At 40.2% G+C, this 27766-nt stretch overlaps 1 protein-coding gene across 5 annotated transcripts; it reads right to left on the bottom strand.

The window, feature by feature from the left end:
* Nucleotides 1–923: 923 nt before the first annotated feature.
* On the bottom strand, nt 924–27092 carry zc3h4 (zinc finger CCCH-type containing 4). Of its 5 annotated transcripts, none has more exons than XM_012968033.3 (14): nt 22934–23061; nt 18131–18344; nt 16657–16767; nt 15799–16024; nt 15225–15373; nt 13695–13788; nt 13308–13429; nt 12729–12830; nt 8932–9043; nt 8357–8466; nt 6663–7540; nt 6343–6578; nt 4309–4554; nt 924–3702 (listed from the first exon to the last, which is right to left on the bottom strand). In XM_012968033.3, the coding sequence occupies exons 1-14, from the start codon at nt 23044–23046 to the stop codon at nt 2297–2299; spliced, it is 4119 nt and encodes a 1372-aa protein (XP_012823487.1). In that variant the 5' UTR covers nt 23047–23061; the 3' UTR covers nt 924–2296. The 5 variants fall into 5 exon arrangements, with proteins under 5 accessions (XP_012823487.1, XP_012823488.1, XP_012823489.1 ...); XM_012968034.3 differs by lacking the exon at nt 22934–23061 and adding an exon at nt 26391–27092 and having other exon boundaries at nt 2113–3702; XM_012968035.3 differs by lacking the exon at nt 22934–23061 and adding an exon at nt 26391–27092 and having other exon boundaries at nt 2167–3702; nt 18131–18341.
* Nucleotides 27093–27766: the final 674 nt, after the last annotated feature.

The raw sequence follows: 27766 nt of genomic DNA, 5'->3' as shown, positions 1-27766 counted from the left end.
TAATGGTTGTAGTACAGCAAAAACCTGCCATACTCTGCCTGCCCTACCCTGCCTGTGTGTGCCATACTCTGCCTGCCCTACCCTGTCTGTGTGTGCCATACTCTGCCTTCCCTACCCTGCCTGTGTGTGCCATACTCTGCCTTCCCTACCCTGCCTGTGTGCCTTACTTTCACTGTGTGTGCCATTCTTGGCTGGTTTGTGCCATACTTGGCCTGTGTGTGCCATACTCTGCCTGCCCTACCCTGCCTGTGTGTGCCATACTCTGCCTTCCCTACCCTGCCTGTGTGTGCCATACTCTGGCACACACAGGCAGCCTACAGTGACACAATGCTGGCACTGTTCCTACAGTCTGCACAATAACTATATATTTAAAAACTTTTTAATTGAAGTACCACCTCAGTATATGTTCTTTTTTGTAGTGTGCAGGGATTATTTGTGGGTTTCTACTGCTCCTGAGGTGTGAACAGGTGAACAATGGGAGTGATTACAGCCTGAGCCTGAGGTGTGAACACTGCAGGGGGTGAACAATGCAGAGATTAAAAAGTGTGAACAACACAGGGGATGAACAATGCAGAGATTAAAAAGTGTGAACAACACAGGGGATTACATATTTAAACAATACAGGGGGATTACAGCCTGAATCTGAGGTGAGAACCATGCAGGGGGGCAGTTAATCACAGTACTGATACCACTTTGATCTTACACAAGAGTAAGCCATCAAAGCAGCCAGACAGGTGGGGGGCCCGCAGGCCGCCAGTTGGACAGTACTGCTCTAAAAGATTAACATAATGCTCAGGTGTTGTACATAATGTCATAATACGCAAGGAGATTTTCAAACCTGAATGGCAAGAGAGCATTAACCTATAGATAAGGTACCATCAAGTCCATCTCCAGAAGATTTAGAGAAGAGATGGAGACGAACATTCTATGAAAAAAGGTCCATTTATTCTCTGCTTCCTTTCCTTTGTATTTACACCAGGCTCTTTTTGCTGTATTATAGTAACTGAATTATTCACAACTGTTAGTAGAAAAAGTATTTGTGAGTGGATAATTCTTGTTATACAATTCTTTTTTGAAGTTTCAAAATTGTAATACTATAGATTATGAATAAAAATGCAAGTTCAATAAAAATGGGTTGTGAATGACACTGAACCCGCGACACAGCATACAAAATCTCTTGGACAGTCACATACATTGATCTGGACAACTTACAGATTTGTAGTGAACAAACATTTGTATAAATGTAAACAAATGTGTGTGGGACACACAAACATTCTGCATAAAGTATATCTAATTCTTTAGGTATTACACAATAAATAAAGCCTCTGCTGTTTTCCCTTAACCTTGGCCAAACACTAGAGTGGCAATATCTGCAGTGCAGAACATGAATACTCCTGTTTAAGTGTTACGAAATTTGGTTTGAAAATTAAATATTCCATATCCATTAGTTACCTTGTCAGACAGATAATTTGCATAATGAAAGAAAATGTAATTCTGAAAGTCTTCCAAATATGCATTAAACACTGAAAAGAATACTGCTTTTAACTTCAATTACAATAACAATTTTAAAAATGATAACATTTTTAACTGATATATATTGGAAAGTTTCTTGGTATTTCATTTTCTTTCATTATGGGTGAAGGATCACTTTAAGGAAGCGGTACAATAACCAACTTTTTTTTACATGGTGTTATGTCACTTCTGGAACCAATGCGTAGTAGAGATGGTCTGAGTACTAGAAAGGCTAAATGTTCTGTACAATAAATTAGCGATAAGTTGCCTCTTTAAACTTTATAGTGAAAGACATGCACCCACCAGACTGAATATAGATAAAAATATACAAAAAAATAAGTTGTTCGTTTGAGATCTTTGTTCGCACCTTATCTATAGTTCCAAAACACACACAAATATCCATATATATCCATCAGCATATATTTATGTTTGTGTGTGCACATGTATGTATATCTATACACACATACAAACACTATTATATATATACACACACACCTCTGTGCATGTTATACAAGGGTGTATATGCATATATAATTTAGAAATATACATACATTTTATAAATGAAACATTAAAATATTGTACAAAAACAGGAGTCATTCATTAGACAAGACACATTGATTATTTGTTAAAAACAGATCTTTGAGGCTTTACATCTCACAAGTAGTTGTGGATTTATGTACAAAAGCACAACAGCACAATGAATATTATAAAAAAAATAGACGTTAACAACACTGTATGATAATCCTTTAAATACGATATGCAATGTAAATTGTCAGACTGAGCGCTACTGGCAAAATGGGGATGCTGTAGGGTCAAAGCCTTTAAAAACATCTTTTAGGGAACCAGCGTCCTGTTCACTGTCTTGTGTTGGGCTGTTTCCAGCAAAGGGGCTGCCACTACCAGGTTTAGTAGGTTGCTTAACTAAACCATAAACAGATGACACAGGGAGATTGTGGACTGCAGGTTGACTGCTTTCAGGTACAGGTAAATTAGAAGCAGTGGATGCTTTTGTACGTGGTCGATTGTAACTGTTGTACCTATCCGTAGCAGTCTCAGAAGTTTGTTTTTCAGTATCTGGCTGATCAAGCGCAGACTTACGAACAAACAGTGGCTCTTTTGTCTTGTTTGAAGTTTTGTTGTCCTGTCCTTTGGAGGATGCCTCATTGGATGAGGCTTCAGATGTTTTGTTCCCAGTCCTGGGATCATAAAGACTAATTCCACTGAGAACACTGCTCTGGCTACTTGTTTTGCTTACTCCCCCTGCTGTCAGAAGTCGGGGATCATAAGGGGCAGTAGTCAGTGTGTTCTCAGCAAGTGGAGACCCAGAGAGAGGAGGGCTGTGCTCTACAGGTCTTGAAGGCAGAGAAGGTTCCGCAGTTTTCTGCAGTCGAGGATCAGCGGGAGCCTTACGTGTTCGTGGATCACTGGGTTTTTCAGGGGCGGCTGGTGGAGAAGAAGCCGTAACTGAGGCAGCATTGACAGTCTTTAAAATTCTTGACAGAAGCTCAAAGTCTGGCAGGTTTGGATTAGCAGTTTGTTGTTCAGATGGAGGCACACGTTGACGTGGATCATGAGGTGCTGAGGCAGTTTGTCGGTTAAGACGTGGGTCTAGGTTTGGCATGGATTGCAGGGCCGCAGGCAAAGGAACAAACTCTTGCTTTGGGACAGGCAGTGGAATTAGATCTTCGGGACTCCACAAGATGGTCTTGGCAAAGCTTGGCTTGTTCAGACTGACGTCTTTCTTTATGTGGCTGAACTGCTGAAGCTGAGATCGTGGGTCCCGCAGCAATTGCCCTGGCAGAATTTCCAGTGGTATGGTGACTGGTTTATCCCGCAAGACTCTTTCAGCTTCTTCCTCTTCTGCAGCTGCTTTATTAACTTGTAAGTCTTGCTTGGGTTGAGAAGCATGTCGAGCCAACCTAGGATCACTGGGTCCTGTCTCTGTAGGGTTAGACTCTGTGTTTCGGGAAAGTCGTGGGTCACGGGAGAGACGAGGGTCAGAAGGACGGATGCTAGTAGTAGCCTGGCTCTTTTGTAATCGTGGGTCAAGCTGTCCACCTGTGCTGCTATCTCTAGGTGAAGCTTGTGCCGAGGGTTTGCTAGAAGACTGCTGTCGCAGAGTCTTCAGGATGGAAGTCACGCTGCTACCACCTTCCTCTTCATCACTGGAGTACCAGTTACCTGTGTCACCTGTAAGAGTGTAGATAAATCAAACAAAATTAAACCATGTATCCACACCTGCTCTTGTTGCAATGCATCATCTAGCCTTTTTACAGGGATATGATTAACATCAATTAACAGGGATATATATATATATTATATATATATATATATACCGAATTAGATGCCGCACTCACAGGACAAAGTATGCCTGGGTGCAGTATGAATTCGGTTTGTGCTACATTTCTTCATACTGCACCCAGGCATACTTTGACCTTGATAAACGTGAGTGCCTACTTGCATGCATTCTTTATATATATATATATATATATATATATATATATATATATATATATATATATATATATATAATATATATATATATATATGTGTGTGTGTATATATATGTGTGTGTATATATATATATATATATATATATATATATATATATATATATATATATGAAGAACCAACTAGCCATTAGAATAGACCAAGGAAAAAAAAACTTGAATCTTTAATCCCCACACCCCCTATTTTACTATTTTTTGTTTTTTATATAAAACACTCAACAGACTCCTCCATCACAACACTTTTAACCTATTTATGAGCAGGGCAGTTCCTTTTGCCGATTCTCACCTTCTTCATTTTCTCTTTCCTGCTGACTGGAACCTGCAAGTCGTCTGGCTCGTTCTTCATCTTCCTGCTGCTTTTGTTGAATGCGCAGATACAGAGCTCGCTGGGCAGATGGCAGAAAATCTGGGATATTCCCTTTGTTGAAAGCAGATGTTCCAACTTCAACTCCTGGATCATGGTCTGGAGGAGGTTCCTGGTATGTATGGGCTCCTGGATCCTCCTGCATCCCACCATAGCCATCATAGTTACCTGTTTACAAAGCAAAGAATTCTATTTTAGGGGTCACAGGGCTGGTAAAGGCTTTATAAGAAAGCATATAAAAAGGTGTGAATTGGTGGCCTTTATGGTCAGGGCCGCCATCAGAAATCACGGGGCCCCTCACAACCAAATTTTTTGCCCCCCCCCCCTTTTTCCCACCCCCCAATAGCTGCTCCCCCAGTGACCCCTCCCATCAGTTTCCAAGCAGCCTATGCAATAAAATGTCTCTTTAACAAATGGCACACACTACACAGAACACAAATGAGTTTTATATCTGTTAAATCACATTTATTACTATTATTGATACAGCACAGGCACTTAGAGGAAATGCTTTCTCCTGATTACCCCCCCCCCCCCCCCATGGTCCACCTGCTTTCTCCGGCTCCCCCCCCCCCCCCCAGCATCCACCTACTTTCTCCTGATCCCCCCCAGAATCCACCTGCTTCCTACGGCTCCCCCTTAGCATGCTCTGACTCCCCACCATCGTCCAACTCCCCCTGCGTCCAACTGCATCCACCAACTCCCCCTGCGTCCAACTGCATCCACCAACTCCCCCTGCGTCCAACTGCATCCACCAACTCCCCCCCCCTCCAACTGCATCCACCAACTCCCCCCATGTCCAACTGCATCCACCAACTCCCCCCATGTCCAACTGCATCCACCAACTCCCCCCATGTCCAACTGCATCCACCAACTCCCCCCATGTCCAACTGCATCCACCAACTCTCCCCATGTCCAACTGCATCCACCAACTCTCCCCATGTCCAACTGCATCCACCAACTCCCCCCATGTCCAACTGCATCCACCAACTCCCCCCATGTCCAACTTCATCCACCAACTCTCCCCATGTCCAACTGCATCCACCAACTCTCCCCATGTCCAACTGCATCCACCAACTCCCCCCATGTCCAACTGCATCCACCAACTCCCCCCATGTCCAACTGCATCCACCAACTCCCCCCATGTCCAACTGCATCCACCAACTCTCCCCATGTCCAACTTCATCCACCAACTCTCCCCATGTCCAACTTCATCCACCAACTCCCCCCGCGTCCAACTTCATCCACCAACTCTCCCCATGTCCAACTGCATCAACCAACTCCCCCCATGTCCAACTGCATCTACCAACACCCCCCCATGTCCAACTGCATCTACCAACACCCCCCTCCTCGTCCAACTGCATCCACCTGTTCAGGCCCCTGCCGCAATCTCCTGCTCACCGCCACCGTAGCCTCACTTTTATAAGGTCGCGCCCCGTGCGTACTGGCGTCACGTACACACGGGGCGCGACCAATCAAATTACCCGCTGACCACCAATGATAGGGCCCGTAACTTTTAAAGGGGGCCGGGCTAAAAATACTGTATCACGGCAGCGAGAAGTGTCCGGGCAAAATTGTGTTGAATGCTGCCTGTCAGAACCACTGATTGGTGGCTGCTGGATTTATCTGAATAAGTCTCACCATTCTGTACTTTTTGTAAAGCATTGTTTTAAAATATGAAATATCCCATGCTGTATTGTGCAAAATAAAATGTAAAAAATTCAAGGCAATATAATGGTATCCTCAACACTGCTTTCTTACAAAGGATCCTGGACAAACGTTACAAATGTATTCCCACTAAACATATTTTTGCTGTTCACACAAGAATTTGTAATACTGGGAGTTCATAGCATTATCAAATTGTGCTGACATACTTGATTGCCATCCTATGGATTCTAGGTATTATTTTTACAAGCAAGTAAGTCGAGAGTGATTGGTGTAAAAATACAGCAGCAGTACCTGTATCTCTTACGATCTCTTGTTCCATTCCCATGCTTGGGTGCTGGTAGTAGTCGTCATAGAAAACCTGTCCAGGTGGCCCATCATTCATCATTTCAGGACCATCTTCTGGCCCATATGGCATTATGGGCATATTTTCATCCATGCCCAGCTCTATGTCATGATGCATTGGGCCTGGAGGTCCAGGAAATCTAGGTGGTGGTGGACCTGGAGGACCTCCAGGAGGTCCAGGTGGCCTGCATAAAAAAATACAATTTATTTGGAGCTGCCAACACAATTGTTCATATTTTATCGCAAGTCAAATACATGCACTGTCTTACCTCACTCCCAGCTTATGAGCCAAATGAGCAGTGGGCCGCACTACAATTTCAAAGAGAGATGGTATTTTCCTCTGGCACATCTGTGGATCCATTGGCTGCTGCGGACCAGGTGGCATTGATCCTGGCGGAGGTCCTCCGGACAAAGGGCTACCTGGCATTAGGTCACCTGATGCAAGACCTATAGATCCTGGGCTTCCTGGCATTGGGCCTCCAAGCCCTACCTCCATTGGTAGCATCAGGCCTTCTGGGTTTGGCTGCATGGGTGGCATTGGGACACCTGTTTCCATAGGATCTCCAAGACCACAATGCATCGGGGGTACTGGTCCCTCTGATAAAGGTCCTCCTGTAATTTGTCCAGCAGGCATAGATCCTTCTGGTATGCAACCTGATGAAACAGGACCTCCTGCCATTGGGCCCCCAACAAATGATCCAACAGGTCCTCCAGAAACTAGGCCACCTGATACAGGACCTACAGGCATCTGCATATCTGAAATTTGATCGTCTTGCACTGCACCACCTGAAATGGGGCCTCCAGGCAATGGTCCACTAGGTGGTGGTGCTCCCACCAAAGATGCTTCAGGTATTGATGCACTTGGTACAGGACCCCCAGATATAGGAGCATCAGAGACAGGAACGCAAGGTATTGGTCCACCAGCGATAGGAACTCCAGATACTGGCACACTAGGGGCTGATTTACCACCAGTAGGAGAGGATGGAGCAGCTGGCCCTGTTGAACTTTGAGCTCCATGAGAGTGGGATGGTGTAGGCAGAAGGCCTACTCCTGGTGGTGGCTTTGGTAAAGGGTTGATACCTTGCTTTTTTAGCTCTTCAACATCCTTTTCATCTTCTGCTCCAGCTTCTGCATCTTCAGCCAATATCTGAAACCAATGAATATACAGTGCATAAATATATATATATATATATATATATATATATATATATATGATATATGATATATGTGTAGTTTTTAGAAAGAGTAATGAAACAGAAATGAAGGCAATTGTGCCATGAACAACTAAAACACATTAATGGCCATTAAAATGTATGAAAAAGATAGCGATGTAACCCCTATGTTCCAACACTGTATACATTTCTAAGGGGTTACTTAACCATTACACAGTTACTAATTGATATTGATCAATGGATCTTTAATATAAAAAAATGATTATTGCTACTACTTAATTAGTTGAAAACAGTTATAAGTCAGTTTATCCAATCTAAACAACTAGAAAAGTTTTAAATTCCAGAATACTATTTAAATAACATGTTTAGTAGCAGTTATAGGATTAAAAGGTTGTCTACTGCTATCTTAAATGGGTTGTCCACCTTGTGGAAAGTCCTACCAGTTAAATATAGAAAAAAAAAATCAAAATGGGCCTACCCGACCCCTAAGGTGCAGGAACTAAGAATCAGAGAGTACAGTGAACTTTATGTACTAGTGTGCATTCCCCATTTATACACACCAGGCTTTTCAAAAGATGAAACATAGCCTTCAGCTAACAATGGATATTTATTTAATCAAGAAGCAATACCCCTAAACACACCTGCAGTACCTTATCTGAATGTCTTTATATGGGTAAATATTTAAGAAAATGTAACTACCTGGTATTCAAAAGAAACTGTGCAATTAGCCTATGATTAGCAAATTAGGCAACTGCATAAATGTCAATATTCACCTATCAGTTAAGTTGTACCTTATTTAGAAGTTCTTGTGTTTCATCTGTCAGGGGCTCATGGGAGAACATGCAATCTTCACCATTAATACAATTGCCTGTGGTATGGTACAGCTTACAAGGGAAATCATGTGAGCACAGTTAAGGAAAAATACCCAAAATCAGGTTAAAAACACAGAAACATAAATACATACTCAGAAAAAGTTATACAGAATTATATCTCATATCCGATCTGCATTACTTCATTCTGCTCGACACATTAATCTGCAGTTATAGCTCAAGATTTTTTCTTTGTAGGCTACAAACATTTGTAAATATGAGGTAGCAAATGTAAAGGAAAAAAAGAAGCTTTTTTTTCCCCTCTAATAGTGATAAATAAAAGGAAAAACAGTCAAGTAAAGTAATTAAAAGTGAAGGTATTTTCTTCACTCAGATTCACAATACAAACCAGTGGAGGAAGCGTAGATCATGGTTATAGCATAAGAATGGAGACATTACATTTAAAATAAGTGTATAATATTTATAATATTATTGTCTAGTAGCTTAGTGGTTTAGCAGTCTGCTAATGTACTACTTCTTTCTCTAAGAAAGGATATTGTGCATGAATGGACAGTTTTCTGCTCTAGCACAGTAGCCACTGACATAAAATTTGCATAGTCCACGGCGACGGGGAACTTCCACATCATGGCTGAAATTACAGTGCTCTCCCTGAAAATAAAAAGAAAGGTAAGGATGTAAAAAATGGGATTTTGTGTTACTCATCGTTAAATCCCTTTCTCTCTGAAGTCTGTGGGACACAGGAACATTGGAGCAGAACATCAACCACTAGGAGGCAGAACATTGCAAGGAAAAACAACTCTGCCCTCTAATGCTATCCCCCAGCAGTAAGCCTTAGATCAGGGGTTTCCAATCTTTACTAGTGAGCCACAATCAAATGTAAAAAGACTTGGACAGCAACAAAAGCATCATAAAACTTAATGGAGGTGGCAAATAAGGGCTAAGATTGTCTATTAGGTAGTCTCTATGCACACTATCAGCTTTCAGGAGGCTTTATTTGGTAGTAAATCTTGTTTTTATTCAACCTAAACTTACCACCAAGTGAGGAATTCAAAAATAACTATCTGCTTTGGGGGCACCGAGAGCAATACCCAAGGGCTTGGTGAGCAACATGTTGCTCACGAGCCACTGGTTGGGGATCACTGCCTTAGATGCTCAGTTTTGACTAACAACAAAGGAATGAATAACCCATAACTACTATTTACAGTAATAGCATCAGGAAGGTAGTAGGACCACTTTTCACAGACTGCAGAGAGAAAGGAATTTAGCAGTAACACAAAATCCCCTTTTCTCTGGTTGGTCTGTGGTAAACAGGAACCATGGGGACATACCAATGCTGTCCCCCAAAAATTAGGGAGGAAGAAAATGAGGCCAGAATTAAACCACTGTCGTCTAAAACACTTTTCTCTTGAAGTGGGCGTCATCTGCTGCAAAGACCTTGAATTTGTAGAGTTTCGGAATAGAGTGGAGTGATGACCAGGTAGTGGCCTGCACAGCTGTTCCGCAGAGACACGGTTCCGGAAAGCCTAGGAGGTACTGAATCTCCTGGTCAGGTGCTCCCCAACGCAAAGAGGGAGGAGGACAAAAGGTTGTAATAATAATTTCCTGGTTGATTTGAATTTCCTACATGACCTTCTGAAGGAAAGAAGGTATGGTATGTAGCACTGCCTGAGCTCAGAGACTGTTCTGGCAGAGGTAATCATGAGCAAAAATAAAGTCTTACAAGTAAGCCAGAACAGTGGAGCAGTAGCCATAGGCTCAAAGGGAGCCTCCTGCGTGCCAAGTTAAAGGAGAAGGAAAGGTATAATCACTGGTGATTGTAATCACTTACCTTATACCCCAGGCCATGCCAACAGAAAACTGCACCAGATTTGGGTACCTGCGTGCGAGGGATCCTCTTCTTCTTCATGATCCCAAGTCCTGCGCAGTATAGTAAAAAAAAGCCAGCTTTTTTTGTAAAAGTTTGGCTTTTCACTCAAAAACAGAAGGAAGAGGATCACTTGCAGGTAACCTGGGCCAGTGCAGGCTTCTGCTAACAGCATCACCGACCTGGGGTAACAGGTAAGTGATTGCGGTCACCGGGGGGGGGCTAACATTTTTTCATCCTCCCCAGTGATTATACCTTACCTTCTCCTTTAAGGTCCCAGGGAGGCAGGGGTGCTCTGTAGGGGAATGCAATATGGGCTACTCCTTAAAGAAATGTGCGGATATCCTGAAGCTTAGTGAGCTTCCTCTGGAAGAGGACTGATAGTGCCAAAACTCGTGACTTGAGGGAGGCAAGGTAAAGACCTTTAGTGAGGCCAGATAGTAGAAAGTGCAAGATGGTTGTGACTGAGTAGCAGTCCCAAGGTAGGTTCAGGGCAAAGCACCAGTCTTTGTAGATCCTCCTTTGATACATTTGTGAGACCAGTTTTCAAACCACGAGCATGGTAAAGATAACATGGCAGAATACCCTTTTCTATGGAGAGTTAGGGACTCAACAGCCATGCAGTTAAATGTAGCACACCTGGGTTGGAATGTAGGATGTTTGGGGGAAGGTGTGTAACACATTTGAAAGGGTGAAATCCCATGATATTGTCATGGCATCTGCTGCCAGGGCCAAGGGCTCTTTGCAACCGGCTATTAAACAGGACGCCTTGTTATTTTGTCTGGATACCATGAGGTCCACCTGTGGTTGACCCACCAATGTTCTGAAAGACCTCTTGGTTTACAGACCATTCTCCTGAATCTAGCAGCTGCTGCCTGAGGTAGTCAGCTTGCCAGTTGCCTAGCCGTGGTATGTATACCACTGACCATGTGCACACCTACTGGTGCCTCCCTGATTGTTCAAGATCAGGCTCGAGGTCGAAGTCTTGGAAGATATGGAGGGACGAAAAAAGCGGGAAAGGATGTACAGGACCCAAGTTTGAGGTAGCAAGGTGTTTTCCCCCCTGTGGCCTGACTGATAATTTTATCTAGCTCGGGTTCTAGAGGAGCTACCCTTTGTAAGGGACTTCTTAGATGAGTGCACCGGGTTGCCACCAAAGAGCAGAGGTAAAACTGGTTACTTGTACATCATCAAGAGCTGCCTTGCAGATGTAATCATTGGCTTCATTAATTAATCTGTAGAGCTGTAGTCAGAAGTTCTTGTCTGGGAGTGCCGGAATTGATACCTTCTGTGAGGAAAGTGGACCAAGACCAAGGCCCTGCTGACCCAGGCAGAGGCCAAGATAGGATAGAGAGATTCACCTGAAGTGGTGAAGATTGATCTAAGGAGGCCTTCTCTGGGTGGTCCCACTTAGCATGAATGATGTTACCCAATTGAGCATGGAAAGGAATAGAGAGGATTCCTTTTGTCTCTTAAACAGAGACTGAAGAATCAGGTGTTGATGTCAGGTTTTTGAGATCAAGGCAATGTAGGACTGTGCAAATTAGGTTATCTAATGTTTCTGAGAAGGATTTGTTTAGATCTTCACCTGCCTCTTCCTGGTCTACTGCCTTAGGCCCAAGTCTATCAAGCAATTTGTCTAGGCATGCTGCCAATTTAGGGATGTCAGTGGACAACTGCAGAGCCCACATGGGGGGGATCTTGGATGGAAGTAGAAGGCTGGGCAGGCACAGGAGAGGTGTCCCCCACAGGGGCTTGAGCTGTGGTGGGAGCAGGGAGATCCTGAGCAAGGAAAGGTGCTTCAGAGGACTGATTAGTGCAGGAGGAGCATAAGAGGTCCTTGGGCCTAAAGGTGGCCATACACGGACAAATTCAGCTGTCGTTATCAGTTCTTTAAGACCGATTCGGCAGCTTATCTGCCGTGTATGGGCCCCCCAACAGGCCTACCCCATCGATATCTGGCGTGAAATTGGCCAGATCTCGATTAGGCAAGTTTGATTTTCCATAAGATCAGGGGCCACATTGGCTCTTTGATGTGGTCCCTGATGGGAGCAACATCCAAGGGATTGGGGAGCAACATGTTGCCCGAGTCACTGGTTGGGGATCACTGACCTAAGGCACACTGCTGGGGTCTAGTGGTGCCTAGTGGTGGATGCTATACCCTATGGTTCCTGTGTCCCACAGACATGCCAGAGAAAAGACTTGCCGCCTCATTAAGAGAAAACAATAAAAACCTTTTTTAAGGTTGCATCTTATAAACCAGTTAGACATGTGTACAGCAATGCAATATATTCATCACTCATATAAAAAAAAGTATCAAGATTTCCATGACTAAACCCTTTTAAAGCCATAGAAGTTGCTAGAAGACTAGAAAGTAGGTCAAAACAACAGTCTGATAGGCTGTAAGCTAGTTAGCTAATCTACTGTGCTACTATATAAGTTTATTAGGCCTATAAGTAAAATCATTACCCAGGTGCAGCGGCCTTCTACAAAATACTTGCAGACAACTTTCCCTTTTTTATCAGCCCGATGGTGTGGCTTCTCATAATCATTTCTATACATTCCTCCATCCTAGAATGAGAAAAAAAGAATCAGAAATATACAGTTTGCTTAATTGAAATAAGCTGATTAAAAAAAAATAAATGTTAAAAGTAATGAATGACCACTGAAACAATATGAAAACTGAAGAATTTTCTAGCCTACAGAACTGTATTCATTAACTATATTACCATTCAATCAAAATTGCCACAAGACCTAAATGTTCTTATTCTAATATTAACACACAAGCACCATCTCTGCAGTCTAAGGCACACAAACTGCACAACTCATCAGAACCTTCATTAATCACATCTCATTTCAGTGAATTGACACTTTTAATGTCCATTGCCATGTATCAGTACTAAGTAAATCAGGACAGAAACTGCATTTTAACACCCATTCAGTTTTGATATTGTACACAGATAGAACAGCAATCACAGGCATGATATAAATGTATTTAGAAAAAAAAACCTGTGATTTTATGATTTATGTCTTGAATACATAACTTACACCCTCTTCCTCATAGTATTCATCCTCATCATTTCCCTTCCCTCCTCTGCCTCGTCCTCTTCCTCTTCCCATGATTTTGTATCCCCTTCCACGTGGGCCCCGACCGCGGCCTCTATAAAATCCTGTAAAGGAGGTTAAAAAAAAAAAAAAAAGATCATCACTTTCAAATACCTGTAATGGATTAAACTGCGGTTTAAACTTTAAACTAACGGTCCATGTGTTCCAAAGAAATATCTCCTTTATTACAAAAAAAAAAAAAATACAAAACTTCAGGTTGTAAGATCAGCAGCTTCAACAAAGCAGTGCACAGCAGCACTATTTACATACAGCTTTGAAAACACTCAGAGGTCAACAATCACTGTGTGACAAGACTTATCAAGAGCTCACCTCGACCTCTGCCCTCTTTTGCCTTCCGATACTGGTTAAGTTCCTTGGAATAATCGTCATACTCTTCATCTTCCATTGCTTCTTCTTCACAGTACTGTAAGCAACACAATCCACAATTATATCAGAGTAATAAAAATGCAGGTCTCTACATTTTCAAAATGTTTCTTTAGTTTTTATTTAACAGAAATTCCATAATTGTTTAACTTAATTCATACTGTTAACCTAACAGCTAGAAAAAGAATGAAGCCCTGTAAACAGGTTGAGTTGATAACTTTTAGATTCATTAGCTTAGCATTGATCAAAAAATATTGAAGATGAGGAGCACCTTCCATTGATCCAAAGATACCACAAAGGAGGTTGTGCAGGGTAAAGAAAATTACGAAAAGTGGGCAGGCACATCTACATCCAAATTCGATAACATCACCTGTGCCAGTGACCTTATCGAATTTGAATGTAGATGTGCCTGCCCACTTTTCTTAGTTTGACATCTCCATTGGCTGATTTGAATTATCTTTGGTTATAAATAGACGTGCGTTATGCAAACACGTTGCCTTTGACAAAGCCCTTATTTGTTGAGGGCAAAAAGCATGTCAGGCGCTTTTTAGTTTTGTTTAGGCAGGACTTTACAACGTTGAACTGAGGGGGTGATTGGGTGCTAGTAGCAGGGGTGGAAGGGTGTTGATGCTACCTAGTGGCCCCAGGCAGACTTGACTTGTAATATGGGCTGGCAAGCATAGGTGCTTTGCTGATGGTATTGCATCGCCAGGGAGAGGCCCATTATTGAGATAAGAATGCCCTGTTATATAATCAGATGCCCAAATATGCCCACAGACCAAGCTACCCTAGCCTATCACCTAATCCTGGCAAGAACCTAATATTCATCACATGCCAATTTTTGGCATATAATGAGGTAATAATTTGGCACCTAAGAAGAAATTCACAGTCTTAGAGCAGCTACATTCATAGTATATAGGTAGCTTGTTAACTGTTGATTTACTAGGTTGGCTTTCAGTTGGTCCTTGTCTAAATCGTGATTTTTAATGTAAATTTTAGCTTCACTAATCTGTCTTAGCACAATTTATTTTTATCCTTTAAGTTACATTTTAACAGGGTAATTAAATATGCTATCAATGTGAAAGAGCGGAAGGTGCAACACTGTAGGTCATACTTTTTTCTTTCCCTATTTTAGTTTAGCATTGATGTCTTCCAATGTTTGGTGGGGGCCTAGGTTTCATCCAAGGCACAAGCTATGAAAAGTTTATGTACATTCTGCCCATGCTTGCTTGGGTTTCCCCCAACAATCCAGAAACATTCAGACAGATTAACTGGGTCTTGATAAAATTTACCATAGTTTGTGAATGTGATATGGACTTTAAATTTTAAGCTCCACTTGGGCAGGGTCTGACTGATGTGACTGATGTGAATTATGTATAATCACTTTAAAAGTCCTGCAGAATATGCTGGTACTATATGAAAACAAGCTATATTAAATATATGCTTTAGCTAGATAGCAGCATACAATATTACTACCTCCATTTCTTCATCATACATCTCCTCTTCATCAGGATGATCCTCTCCTGGAAATCCTCTTCCTCTGCCACCTCTACCCCTGAAACCTCTTCCTCGCATCATTCCACGTACTCCTCGACCTCTCATAATTCTTCCTCTACCTCTAATGCCTATGGAATAAACAAGTATAGAAGAGATACTTAACTGTGATAAGCTGTAAAGATTATGCACCACTGCAATAAACCTCAAGAAACCAAAAATAAAATGAATTTGGGGAAGGTCTGACCACAATATGTGTATAGTATGGATGAAGTGTCTGTATGTAAACATAATTGTATTGAATATCCTAAATGTTCTAGCTTTTTCATACTGAGAAAAAAACATTAACAATAGAACATTTTAAAATAGAAAATTACTCTTATAATTGTAACCACACTTAAATACTCATAACTAAAACTGTATTTTCATTTATAAATGAACCAGTGCACAAAACAAAATGGTGAATTGACAGGTTTTTTGGGGTTTGTAATCTGTGTCCAACATGTTTGCCTTTCAGTACTTATAAAATGATATATCTACATATCTGTTGTCCCACCTCTGCCACGATGACTTCCTTCTTTGGCCCTTCTGTACTGGTTCAGTTCCTTGGCAAAGTCATCATAGTCTTCCTTGCCCATGTCTTCCCCTTCATCCCCCTCATACTCGCCATAATGGTCATTTTCATAATCATCGTACATGCCGTAGCCTTTGCTATCCATTTTGGGGTATTTCTTAGGAGGTGGGGCATTGTGCTGTGGGGGCGGAGGGTATTGCTGGTGAGCCTGAAAGAAAACAAAACACCACATAGGACAAAGAATGCACTGGATGAACAGCAGGTGAGAGAATGGGGTTTCAAGTTAAATAATTTATCAAGTCCTTTAGAGCAGCAATTTCTAACCTCTTTTACACAGGTCTTCTAATTTTTAGTCAACACTTTTGTCTTACCCATCTGAAATACCACTTCTGAAAATATAAAATTCTTTCATAGGAAAACTAGTTTAAAAAACAAATGGAAATCATTGCTTTGGCATGTTATATGGACTCAGTGATGAAGCACCTCATTTAATGCCACATATGCCAAGTAAGAAATCCACTTGGGCCTGAACAGATCTCACAGTTTTAGAAACACTTCTTTACAGTGCACATGCTGCCTATTCACAGGACTCATGATCACATGCCAAATAGTTCACAGGGTAATATGAAATTCTGACAGACCTGTGTTGCTGTGGGCAAACCAACAGAACAGGAACCACTATGCATATTTAGATACTGTCAAACATTTTATGAAGCGTCAAAGATTTTTTTGTTGCAATATAGCTGTTAAAAATATAAGTACTGTGTGCTAACTGTAATACTGATATGGGTTGGGTTAACAGATATACTAGAAGACATCAACTATGATCTTAAAACTCACCGGAGGGTAAGAGGGGCTATATTCACGGTACTTCCTGTGTCCCTTTTCACTTGGGCTGAAGTCTGAGTCATTGCTATAGTCAGAAAAGTCTTCACTGGAGGATGCATGACGCTAAAGAAAATCAACAAAAACAATAAGGATATAATGTAAGTGGAAACTGATCAACATCTGATCAATCTGGATGCTTTAAAGCTAATCATTTGAGGACAATTAATGTTTTCTTACAGAATACTACTTATTTGACAGAGCTGTGTATTGGCATATCCTACTATTCCTCACAAATTTTTTTTAATGATAAAATTGTTATAAAGTCCCTGCCCATCAACTAACTGCCATCAATTAACTAGCAAGACATCCCATGATCTTTTAATAGGGAGGCAAAACAGGTAAGGGTGATGGCAAATGATATTAGTCAGTTGCAATGTATCTGCGCTACCATGGGCGACTAATCTCCCCTGAATGCTTTCCAACTGGTGATTTAATGTAAATCACTGGTGAGAAAACATACACATCACAAAGTCACCCAAAGTTTCCTAGCGACTTTGGAAAAACTAAGTGAATTTTATGTTCCCACTGGCTATTTACATTTTTACTTATAGGCATTTTCTGGGGGTTTATCACCCGAGAAGTGCATATTTACTGTGGGGGTCAAATCTCCCTGTGTGCCATGGCCCTAAAGTGTTTATGGCCAGATACCTCAGAATGTTAGCACCCAGTAAACAACCTGAAAAACGGTTAAAAACAAGGTCCACACAAATGTATGCATTAAACATCCTAAAAACAGGACTGTGTAAAGTGGTTGCTGGCTGGAAAGGTAAAGCCAAAAGGTGAAGCCTGTGGTATTTATGTGCCACAATTGCCTGAATGAAAAATACACTTAGGGGCTCATTTATCAATGTATGAATTTCTATTGTGTTAAAGTACAATTTGCGAAAATTTGTATACTTAATAATTTCTGATGTGCGGAAATGTTACAAATGTTATGAAGTCAAAACTTTCTGACTTCCCATAGGACTCAATGGAACTCTGCAGCTCCAACCTGGCCAAAGGAAAGCCATGATACCGAAGCTTGAAAGAATTACAAAACTTTTGTACTCGTTGCGACAAATACGATTTTGTCACACAAATTTTTGCAAAGTACACAACAGTCAGACAAGTTAACAAAAAAAAATTGCTGGAAATACGCAAAAGTTCTTTAGAAAAAATAAAAAATTTTCGTAATCGGACCTGTCGTACTTTAATGAATGTGAAAAGTGTGCAATTCACCCTACAAACAACCACCCTAGATGCTGGCTAAAATAATCAATAAGAAAACAGAATGCCGCACAAACAGGGACTTCAAAAAAAGCAAAAACTGTTTATTAAAAAAGATCTTTTTTAATAAACACTTTTTGCTTTTTCTGAACTCCCTGTGTATGCGGCATTCTGTTCTCTCATATATTATATATATATATATATATATATATATATATACCTTGTGCTTGGATTTCCTTTTCTTCTTAGATCGCCTTTTCTCTTTTTCCTTTCGTCGCTTCCTCTTCATCTTGCGATGTGCCTTCTCTTCATCAGAGTCACTGTAATGCTTCTCACTCTTCTCTTGTGGAGCCTGGGCCTCTGACAGATCACGGGCTCCATCCTCTCCCCCATCATCCTCAAGCTCTCCTTCTTCCAGTTCACCATCCTCCCTGCTGAAAAAAATACAGAGAAGTCAGAGAGCAATGACATTACAACCTTTACTGACTTGTTGAAGACTTGAAAGCAAGTACTATGTCCCATATCCCTTCCAGTATGCTTAAGATAAGCTGAAATGATAAGTGTGCAGGAAAAAAACAAGCAGAACTAAAAATATGTACCTTGTTGTGAAACCAAAACTGTAAGCAATGATAAATGCTGGCCATAAAAAATACTCCTCACTTTAGATGCAGTAGAGTGGCTGTTGATTATAATGCTTCTAAAACCCACATTACTGCTTTAATGAAGCATATAAAAATAGATTAGCAGCTACCTGCAATGCATATTCCTGCATACATATCTATGTATAGCAAAGCTCAATAGATGAATGTAATGCATAATCAGCAATGCATGCACTACAGGAACTAATCCAAAGGTTTTGCACACATAGCCTGTGTGCAGAATACTGTTTCCTTCCAGCTATGTAGACAGCTTTTTATAAAGCTACAATATATGAGGATTTCTATACGTCAGCTATAAAACCAGACATGTACAGAATTTAGCAACTTGCGGCAATTCAATTAAACCCACACCCAACGTGTTTAGTATTTATGTTGGTCCACCTCTTTGCACACAGTTTTTTTTAATGTGTAAATGAAAGCTTATTTTTTTCAAGTATTTTTAAAATTGCATATAGTTACATAGTTACATAGGGTTGAAAAAAAAACAATGTCCATCAAGTTCAACCCATCCAAGTAAACCCAGCAAACCTAACCCACACCTACCAATCTATACACTCACATACATAAACTATAAATACAACCATTAATACTAACTGTAGATATTAGTACAGGTATAGGACCCATTATCCAGAATGCTCGGGACCAAGGGTATTCCGGATAAGGGGTCTTTCCGTAATTTGGATCTCTATACCTTAAGTCTACTAAAAAAAACAATAAAACATTAATTAAACCCAATAGGATTGTTTTGCATCCAATAAGGATTAGTTATATCTTAGTTGGGATCAATTACAAGGTACTGTTTTATTACTAAAGAGAAAAAGGAAATCCGTTTTAAAATTCTAAATGATTTGCTTAAAATGGAGTCTATGGGAGACGGACTTTCCGTAATTCGGAGCTTTCTGGATAATGGGTTTCCGGATAAGGGATCCTATACCTGTATCACAATAGCCTTGGATATTCTGATTGTTCAAGAACTCATCCAGGCCCCTCTTAAAGGCATTACCACATCTCTAGGAAGGGCATTCCACAACATCACTGCCCTCACCGTGAAAAACCACCTATGCTGCTTCAAATGGAAGCTCCGTTCCTCTAATCTAAAGGGGTGACCTCTGGTGCGTTGATTGTTTTTATGGGAAAAAAGAACATCCCCCATCTGCCTATAATCCCCTCTAATGTACTTGTACAGAGTAATCGTGTCCCCTCGCAAGCACCTCTTTTCCAGAGAAAACAACCTCAACCTCGACAGTCTAACCTCATAGTTTAAATCTTCCATCCCCTTATCCAGTTTAGTTGCACGTCTCTGCACTCTCTCCAGCTCATTAATATCCTTCTTAAGGACTGGAGCCCAAAACTGCACTGCATACTTAAGGTGAGGCCTTACCAGGGACCTATAAAAATTATGTTCTCATCCCTTGAGTCAATGCCCTTTTTTATACAAGACAGCACTTTATTTGCTTTAGTAGCCACAGAATGAGATTGTCTGGAATTAGACAACTTGTTATCTACAAAAACCCCTAGATCCTTCTCCATTAAGGATACCCCCAACACACTACCATATGAACCTCTTGTGCACTCGGTGGGGGAAAAAATAATTTATTACTGAAAAGAATAACAAGAAACACACTTTCAATGGTACATGTAGCCAGGATCATCACTGCAGGTAATATTTACTAAGCACTTAAATCAATGAAAATTAGTTATCTAAAAATATACACTTCTAGTGCTACATGAGGCAAAATAAAAAGTCTGACATCGGCCATTGCAGAATTATTAAAAAAGTGCAAGTCAAAACCTGAAATTCAATTGTTGTTTTTGTAATATATATGTATAATAAGTTAGGTGAAAAATGTGTCATGTACAGGAATCACATGTTTACAATTCCCAAGATGTATTTGCCATTATTAAGCAAGTTACAGTTTAAAGTGGATTGAAAAGCCAAACACTTATATAAAGATATATAGAGTAAACTACAGCTCACAGTATCATCAGCTAGCATGTTTGTTCTTATGAAAACCTTGCACCTATCACCAAGTGTAAGACAAGCATCTAATAAAAGTAGGGAATTACAAAACAAGCTAACATAACTGTAAGATGATTATGAAAATATTTACCATTCTAACAGATCAATTAAAGGCAATCTATAATGGGTATTTAAAAATGTTTGTTCAAATTATATATTTCTAAATTATATTAGGGCATCCCCTACCCTTATTCAACTTACAAAGTACAGGTCACATTGCAATATTACATCTAAGCTATGACACCAACAAATTAGCGGTGTGCTCGCACAGTTTTATACAAATATAATTCAATATTGGCTAAACCCAACCATCTCTGTATCATGCAAGCACCTTTATCTAATAAAAATGCATAAAATACACACTGATGTTCAACTGTTAACATATTTTTATTAAATACACTAAATTAGACACATACTATGGTGTGGTAAAAATATCCACACACAAGCAATGCTAACTCGGTGTTCTCACAGGGAAAGGAGAGAAACCTGGTGATAAAGAGTTAACAGGATTTTTAATGAGTTCATTCAGCATTAAGAATATACATGCATGAAGAGTTTAAATATTACATAAATATAACATTCTGCTTACTCAAGGGGGACTTGCAAGACATTGAAATACCTTGTTCTCTACCGAATTCCTCAAACTGCAGATGATGTACACCTGGGGATATGTGTGTCAGAGGGATCGTTAATAAAATAAACCAACTTTTCTACCAATGCAAACTGACTTCTATTTGAAGAATTTTCCCCTAAATAACTTCAGACACTGAAATTGGTTATTGGTATTGGTTAGTTTGGAATTTAGCCAAATCCTAAAACTGCTGATAGTCTCTCTAAATTTTTAGTACTTGGCTGAAATTAATCTGCTCCCTTATTTAGCGTTACATGAGTCTCCCGTGCAACTTATAGGGGAACTACTCTGTACCATTTCTAAAATAATCAAGATACTCTTCAGCATCCTGCTCTCTGTAATCTATCTGTCGCTCTGTCTCTCCAGGCAGGAGTTGGAGTCAGAATGACAGCTATCTCTAATACACTGGCTAGGCAAAGAAGGTTTAATGCAATAATGGATTAGGTTAATGGCACAAGGGTTGTTTCCCTCTGCTGGCAACAAAACGGCCCATCAGTGCACACACAGAGAAGATTCTGGCGCAGATCTGACAAAGCATGCAATTTTGCAACAAAATACGCCCTGTGTGTCCACTGACTGACACCATGGGCCTGCCAGTGCAAACACATTCAAGGAATGGAAAGCAGTAAATTGGCTTTTCTCAACTGGAGTTAAAACGAACAGAAAAAATGAACTGTGTGCCATTAGCCGCAGAATTCTCAAGCAAAATCGTACTGAAAATACACCCCTCCATGAAGAGAATATTAGGAGGAACAAATTTCCAAAATACAAACATGGACAAACAATACAGCCACAGAAACCATATTATAGATTGAAACAAAGAATCACACTCTAACTGCAAAAAATTCACGAGTATCAGTGCATAATAAATCACAAAAACACACAAAAATTTAATCAGTGAACAGCCTCTTTGAAATCTTTCAATACCTGCCACTCTGGTTGTACAGAGGTTAATAGTAAGGCTGCAACATTTCCTTAATCACTTAGATTTGCTATTCCTCCTGTAACCCACTCGGCCCCCTTCCTCAGGAATTTGCTTTGGCTGTTGGCTTGTGGGCATGCTCAGTTGTTCTAAACTCAGATTACCAAACACGCCCCCCAGTCTTGCAGCCAGTGGAGAGATGGCATTGCTGGTTCACATAGAAACTCAACTCTAGCTGTCTGCTTCATTTTTTTTCTCCCAACCAACTCTTCTGAGATCAACTCAAACAAAGCAGAACTTTTATCAGAGACAGCTCTGCCTGAGTGAGCCTGCATTCTTGATTAAATGCATGCTGAATAAGGGTCTGTGTGTGTGTAGGCTGTTTGCAGATTTAAATGCATCCAATTATGTATCAGAGGAAAAATGGCCACCAGATAAAACCTGCTATTTGCTTTAGAAAAATGTGATGGTGCTGGCAAGTGGAGGGGATGTATACAGTACACATGATGCCATTTGGGTGGGGGAGACCTGTCCAACTGATATACATTGTAGGCAAATGTAAGCTTTACATGTCCTTTAAATCAGTTATAAACAACTGCAGGAAGTAAAAGAAACGAAAATATGAAATAGTAAAACAAAATATATCAAAAGTTTGAATAAATCTTGACAAGTACTTCAAAGGGTAATAAAAAAAAAGGCCAAAGAAAATTAGCATCCTTTATAGATTCAGTATATGCTGTTACACCATCATCAAGCAAAAGTATTAAAAATGCCAGTAATAAGTCTCTAACCATGAATGAGCCCATCTGAGCAGATATGCTGACACAGCATACACAGATAAAAGGCAAGGCTTGCAAATGAATCTGTGATTATAAATGACATTTTCATAATGGAACGCTTTCATGTTAGGCCAACTTGCACCATAAGCACTACAGTTCTTTCCTTCTGAAACAAAAAGAAACATGAGAATGAAATGTAGCAGTATGGATACAACTTTGCACCATCCAGTAATTAACAGAAACCAAGCATAAATTCAAAGTCAACAATACCCAAAAGCCAGGGTGCTGTTTACTGAGGGGTACAGTCAATCTGAACTTGCCAATGAAGCTGCTTTTAGCAGCAGTTCTAGCCTGCTAACAACATGGTTAAAAACCCAGTATGCATCAATTATAAGCTACCACAGTGTAAATGCTGAGCAGCTATGCCCCACAGTAGATAATTTTTTCTTTGTATTTCTTACTGGGGGCAAGTGACTTATAGGAGGATACTTTACATCCAAAGTGCTGCCCAAATAATTCTGAACATTTTCATTTCAAGCAAATGTTGCAATGCCCCTAGAAAGGCTGAAGATGCAAAAAGAAAACTCTATCTTTAGGGGGGAAAACATATACTAAAATCAAAGTAATTAGAGACAGAGAAAGCTCAGTCTGGGAAGAGACTCTTTTGCAATGGAGTTGCATAACAGAGCTTGTTTTTAAGGGACGTGGAGAGAGGGAAAAAAAAAAAGCCTGAGCTTAAGCGGAAAGGAGGGAGGGATTAGAGAATAAAAGAGAAGCATAACAAGTTTAAAGGTCACCCAGAGCAGAGGAGAGGCTTCAGCAATATAAATAGAAAATGGAGGGTGATTTCTGGGCGGGCATAGAAAGGGGTTGAAAAATCTGAACGAAAAGCGATGGGGAAATGATTTGCTAATTTCTCCATCAATCTTTTAAACACTATACACTATGCTTCTCAATAAGCTACAAATGAGTGTCTTTGTTAACAATTTAGTCTAAGGCTTATATTTTAGCACAATACAACTAGTATAAAAAGATTTTCTCTTGCAAGTCATTATGCAATGTCAGCAGTACAGCATGCCCATCTTAGTAAGCCCCTGTGCCCAGCATGCTTTCTCACAAGGTACAACCACAATCAGGCTGTAGCAGACTTTTTGCCACAAAAAAGTATGTATATTTTGTTATTGGATTTTAGATACAACTTAATGAGGACATAAGTAAACCATGTGTCCAGTTTCCATATCAAAGCCTTCGAGAATGAATATGCTCACACCAAGGCGCAACTACCAGTTCAAAACACTTCAGACACCACATATGCCTTATAGTTAGGTAACAATTTTAAATAAAATGTTTCAGAACTTACAGAAGTCATGTCCTTAAACAATAATACAACTGCATTTTTGAAAGTTTGATCCATCTGTTGCAGCGCAGAGGCCAAGAAAATTAGAAAAGCGCTGATAAAGCTTGGGAACTTGAGTTCAATATTGTGCATTAAGTGCACTTTAATGAAAGATAATTTGTTACAGGAGTTTAAAGCAGATGGAAACCATGCTTGTTACTGCTCCATAAGGACTTATTTCCTTTGGGGTTACCCTCTTATGCCATTATTAAAAAAATGTAACAAACACTAAACTATGTGAAAAGGATGAAATAATACACCATAGAATCAGGGGCCAAATGTGGCCCTCTGGGGAATTTCCAAAATTCCCGGTCTGCTTGTGTCCTCTATACACTCTTTAAAACATAAATTACCCCACTACACATAGTATATAGTATTATCAGTCAGTATTGGGGGATTGCCATTTCAAACTGTGGCTATACAAATATTCGTCAGGGGTTCTGTGCTACAATTCACTAGAACTAATCATGTATGCATTACATATTACACAAGCCAGTATGTTTTAGTAACACCAAACAATTAGCCTATAGGGCTGCCACCTGCCTGCCATTATAATGATGCAGCCAGTAACATTTTAACTTTGTGCCAATTTACATGTATTTTATTTTATTTTTTATTTTTTTTTTAAAGTTGTAAACCCAGTTTACCTCCTGGGACATAATTATACCTGTATATATGAAAAAGGTCCTCCAACTAAAAACTGTTTTTTGTGCATGGCAAATACAAATATAAGTTTAAATAACTTTCCCATGTATATTCATTAAAAAATGTTTAAAAGTGTAGTGGTTTTAAAGTTCAATTGATTATGTTATTTGTAAATGTAATTCCAACTGAACACAGCATATTTAAATTTACTTCTGTTGTCTGGTACTGACACTAAACAAAATGTCAGTTTCCCTCCAGATCTGTTAATAAACTGGCTTCTGCTACATTGTGTCAGGAGTCAGAATCAGAAGTGCAGAGAATAAGCCAGACAGATATAGCTTTCAAATATAATTACATTTACAAACACATTTAAAACTACTGAAAATTGTTAATGTACATTGGAAAGTTACATAGAATGCCTATTCCTATATTTACGCAAATAAGTTTTTGGGTGGAAGACCTCTTAAAATTTTGACCATCACTTTGCCTTTTTACATATAAGTAGGCTGATTACACATAAGAATACTGTGATTTTTAGTCAATAAAAAACAGTATTCTCTGCAGTATAAGCATTCATTTTTTTTTTGTATAGATTGTCATGTCATGCACTATGAGGCCCACCAATCATCCATTTTCCTATCAAGCAGACTGCCATAAAAGAGGAGTTTTTTCTTATTGTCTTACATCAAATATTAACCATTATACCACAGCAAAATAATAAAAATGCAAAGCTGAGAATATTTTGCAGTAGCATATACTCAGTTGCTTAGAGTCATATTGCAATTTCTCATGATTTTAGCACAAGAAACACAATAAAACAAGTCTGCTTAAGCAAATGTGCATTCCATGGATATCCAAGCTGTTGTCATTCAGCTCTTGCTGAACTAAAACGCTGGGGGCTGTAGTTCAACAAGTCCTGGAAGACTACAGGATCAGTGTTGTCAGATCATATTCATTTAGCATTCAAAAGGGATGGCAGTATTTAAAGAATTCTCATTTTCCTTATAGCCCTTATCGCATGTTAATGAAAAAAATACAATTATTCTGGTTTCTGACCTTATCTACGACAGAACATTAGGACTAAATATGCGAAGTCATTTTATGATCCCCTTACTTTAAAGCATGCCCCTTTTATGGACTGAAATAGTAAATGTATGGTAACGCTTCACATATATTCTGCTACTTCCCATTGTATAGATAACTAGATAGTATAAAAAGAACATTTCACTAAATAACAATACTGACACCAAGTCCCCCCCCCCCCATTTACCTGCCCTGTACCCCCCAGACAAATGAAGTTTTGCTCCCAGCCCCCTCCAGACCTGTTTGCAGGACAGAAAGGAATAAAGGGTTATGGAATGGTTCATTCCTCAGTAGTGAACATGAAATAAAGAAGATATAGAGAAGAGATCATTCGGGTTACTCGACCTTTCGGCAGGGAGGAAGAGGAGGTTGTGTTGATTTTCATGGTTTGATGTTGGGGAGGAGGATTCATGGACACTGGTGCCTTCGACGGCCATAATACCATTAATTATCTGTACTTTGGGGTGACAATATGAGTTTTGATGCGTTTAGTGGTCCCTTTAAACATGAAGCGCCCTCCGCCATCTGAAGCCCATCTAAAAATGAAAGGGGGAATGTGTTGTTGTTTTGCGCTCCTTTACCAATCCACTTGTTGTTTTCACAGTACAACTTCAGGCAGGTTGCATGAGGAAGGGTACTTGGGGAGGGTGTGGGGGTTCTGAAAAAGCCCCTTTTTGGGGTTTTGTGCTAAATTTGGATAGTGGAAACGGGAGGTGGTTGGGATGTGGTGGGTAGGAAGGGAGTGTTGTTGATATAAGGCCAGGAGGGCTTGGGGTATAAGAGGAGGGGATTTAGGGGTGCTAGTCCCTGGGAGAAGGTGATTCCGTGTATCGTGGCGCAGACACTGGATACAGACTCAAGATGGCGGCCGCGCAGGGCTAGAGGGAGGTGGCATTCGCTTTGACGTCACGAAGCGAATCAACTCAATTGTTTTTTTGTTTTTTTTTTAAGTTTTTTTTTTTTTCCCCGAGGATGATGCAATCTTCGGCAATTTACGGAAAGAGTGGGTGGCGATTAAAAGTCTCTCGTATGATGTCGGCACGCCTTCGGGAAGGACAATAGAAGAATGGCCAAACTGGCGCCTTTACTAAATAGGAGTGACCTGCGCACAAGGGTGGGACACGTATGCAGTTCGAGCCGAATTGCATGTTGGGTGTTGTAGTCCAGTGACAAGCTGTGTGAGCACGTGTATACTGCCACCGCAACGCTGTCGGCTCCATTTTGAAACTCTCAGTCCTCATTGTTTAGTGTTAATAGAAAAACCGAAATATAAGATTATATTACGTTTAACAGTTTATTTATATCTTATATATTATAAAATGAATATGTAGAGGAATCTCTGCTATCCCTCTATTATTGAGTGCGGTATGTGTTGCTTCTAAAATAATGTATTTACTTGATATTTTCAGAACTGTCAACTCCTGGTTTTCCAGTGAGTTACCTGTTTTAGGTGCCCCCCCCCCCCCAGCATTGTTTTCTCTAGGCTGTGTGTGCAAAAAAATTTCTTTTGTGTGCAGTTTTAAAAAACCAGTGCTAAAATTGCAACAATTTGTGTGCACTGGATTCAAGTTTTGTGCATGTGCAAGAGCACACATCTTGGAGGGAACAGTGGAGGAAGGATCTGTTCACATGGGCAAGGAACATCCAGTGATATTAGCTGGGCTTTGTATATGTGTGCAGTGAAGTCACTGCAAAAATATCTTCTGAGCGCCCAGGTAGGG

The sequence above is a fragment of the Xenopus tropicalis genome, chromosome 8, assembly GCF_000004195.4.
Source record: "Xenopus tropicalis strain Nigerian chromosome 8, UCB_Xtro_10.0, whole genome shotgun sequence".
Classification (NCBI taxonomy): domain Eukaryota; kingdom Metazoa; phylum Chordata; class Amphibia; order Anura; family Pipidae; genus Xenopus; species Xenopus tropicalis.
Note: the sequence above shows the minus strand (reverse complement) of the source record. Positions and strands in the feature narration are given on the sequence as shown.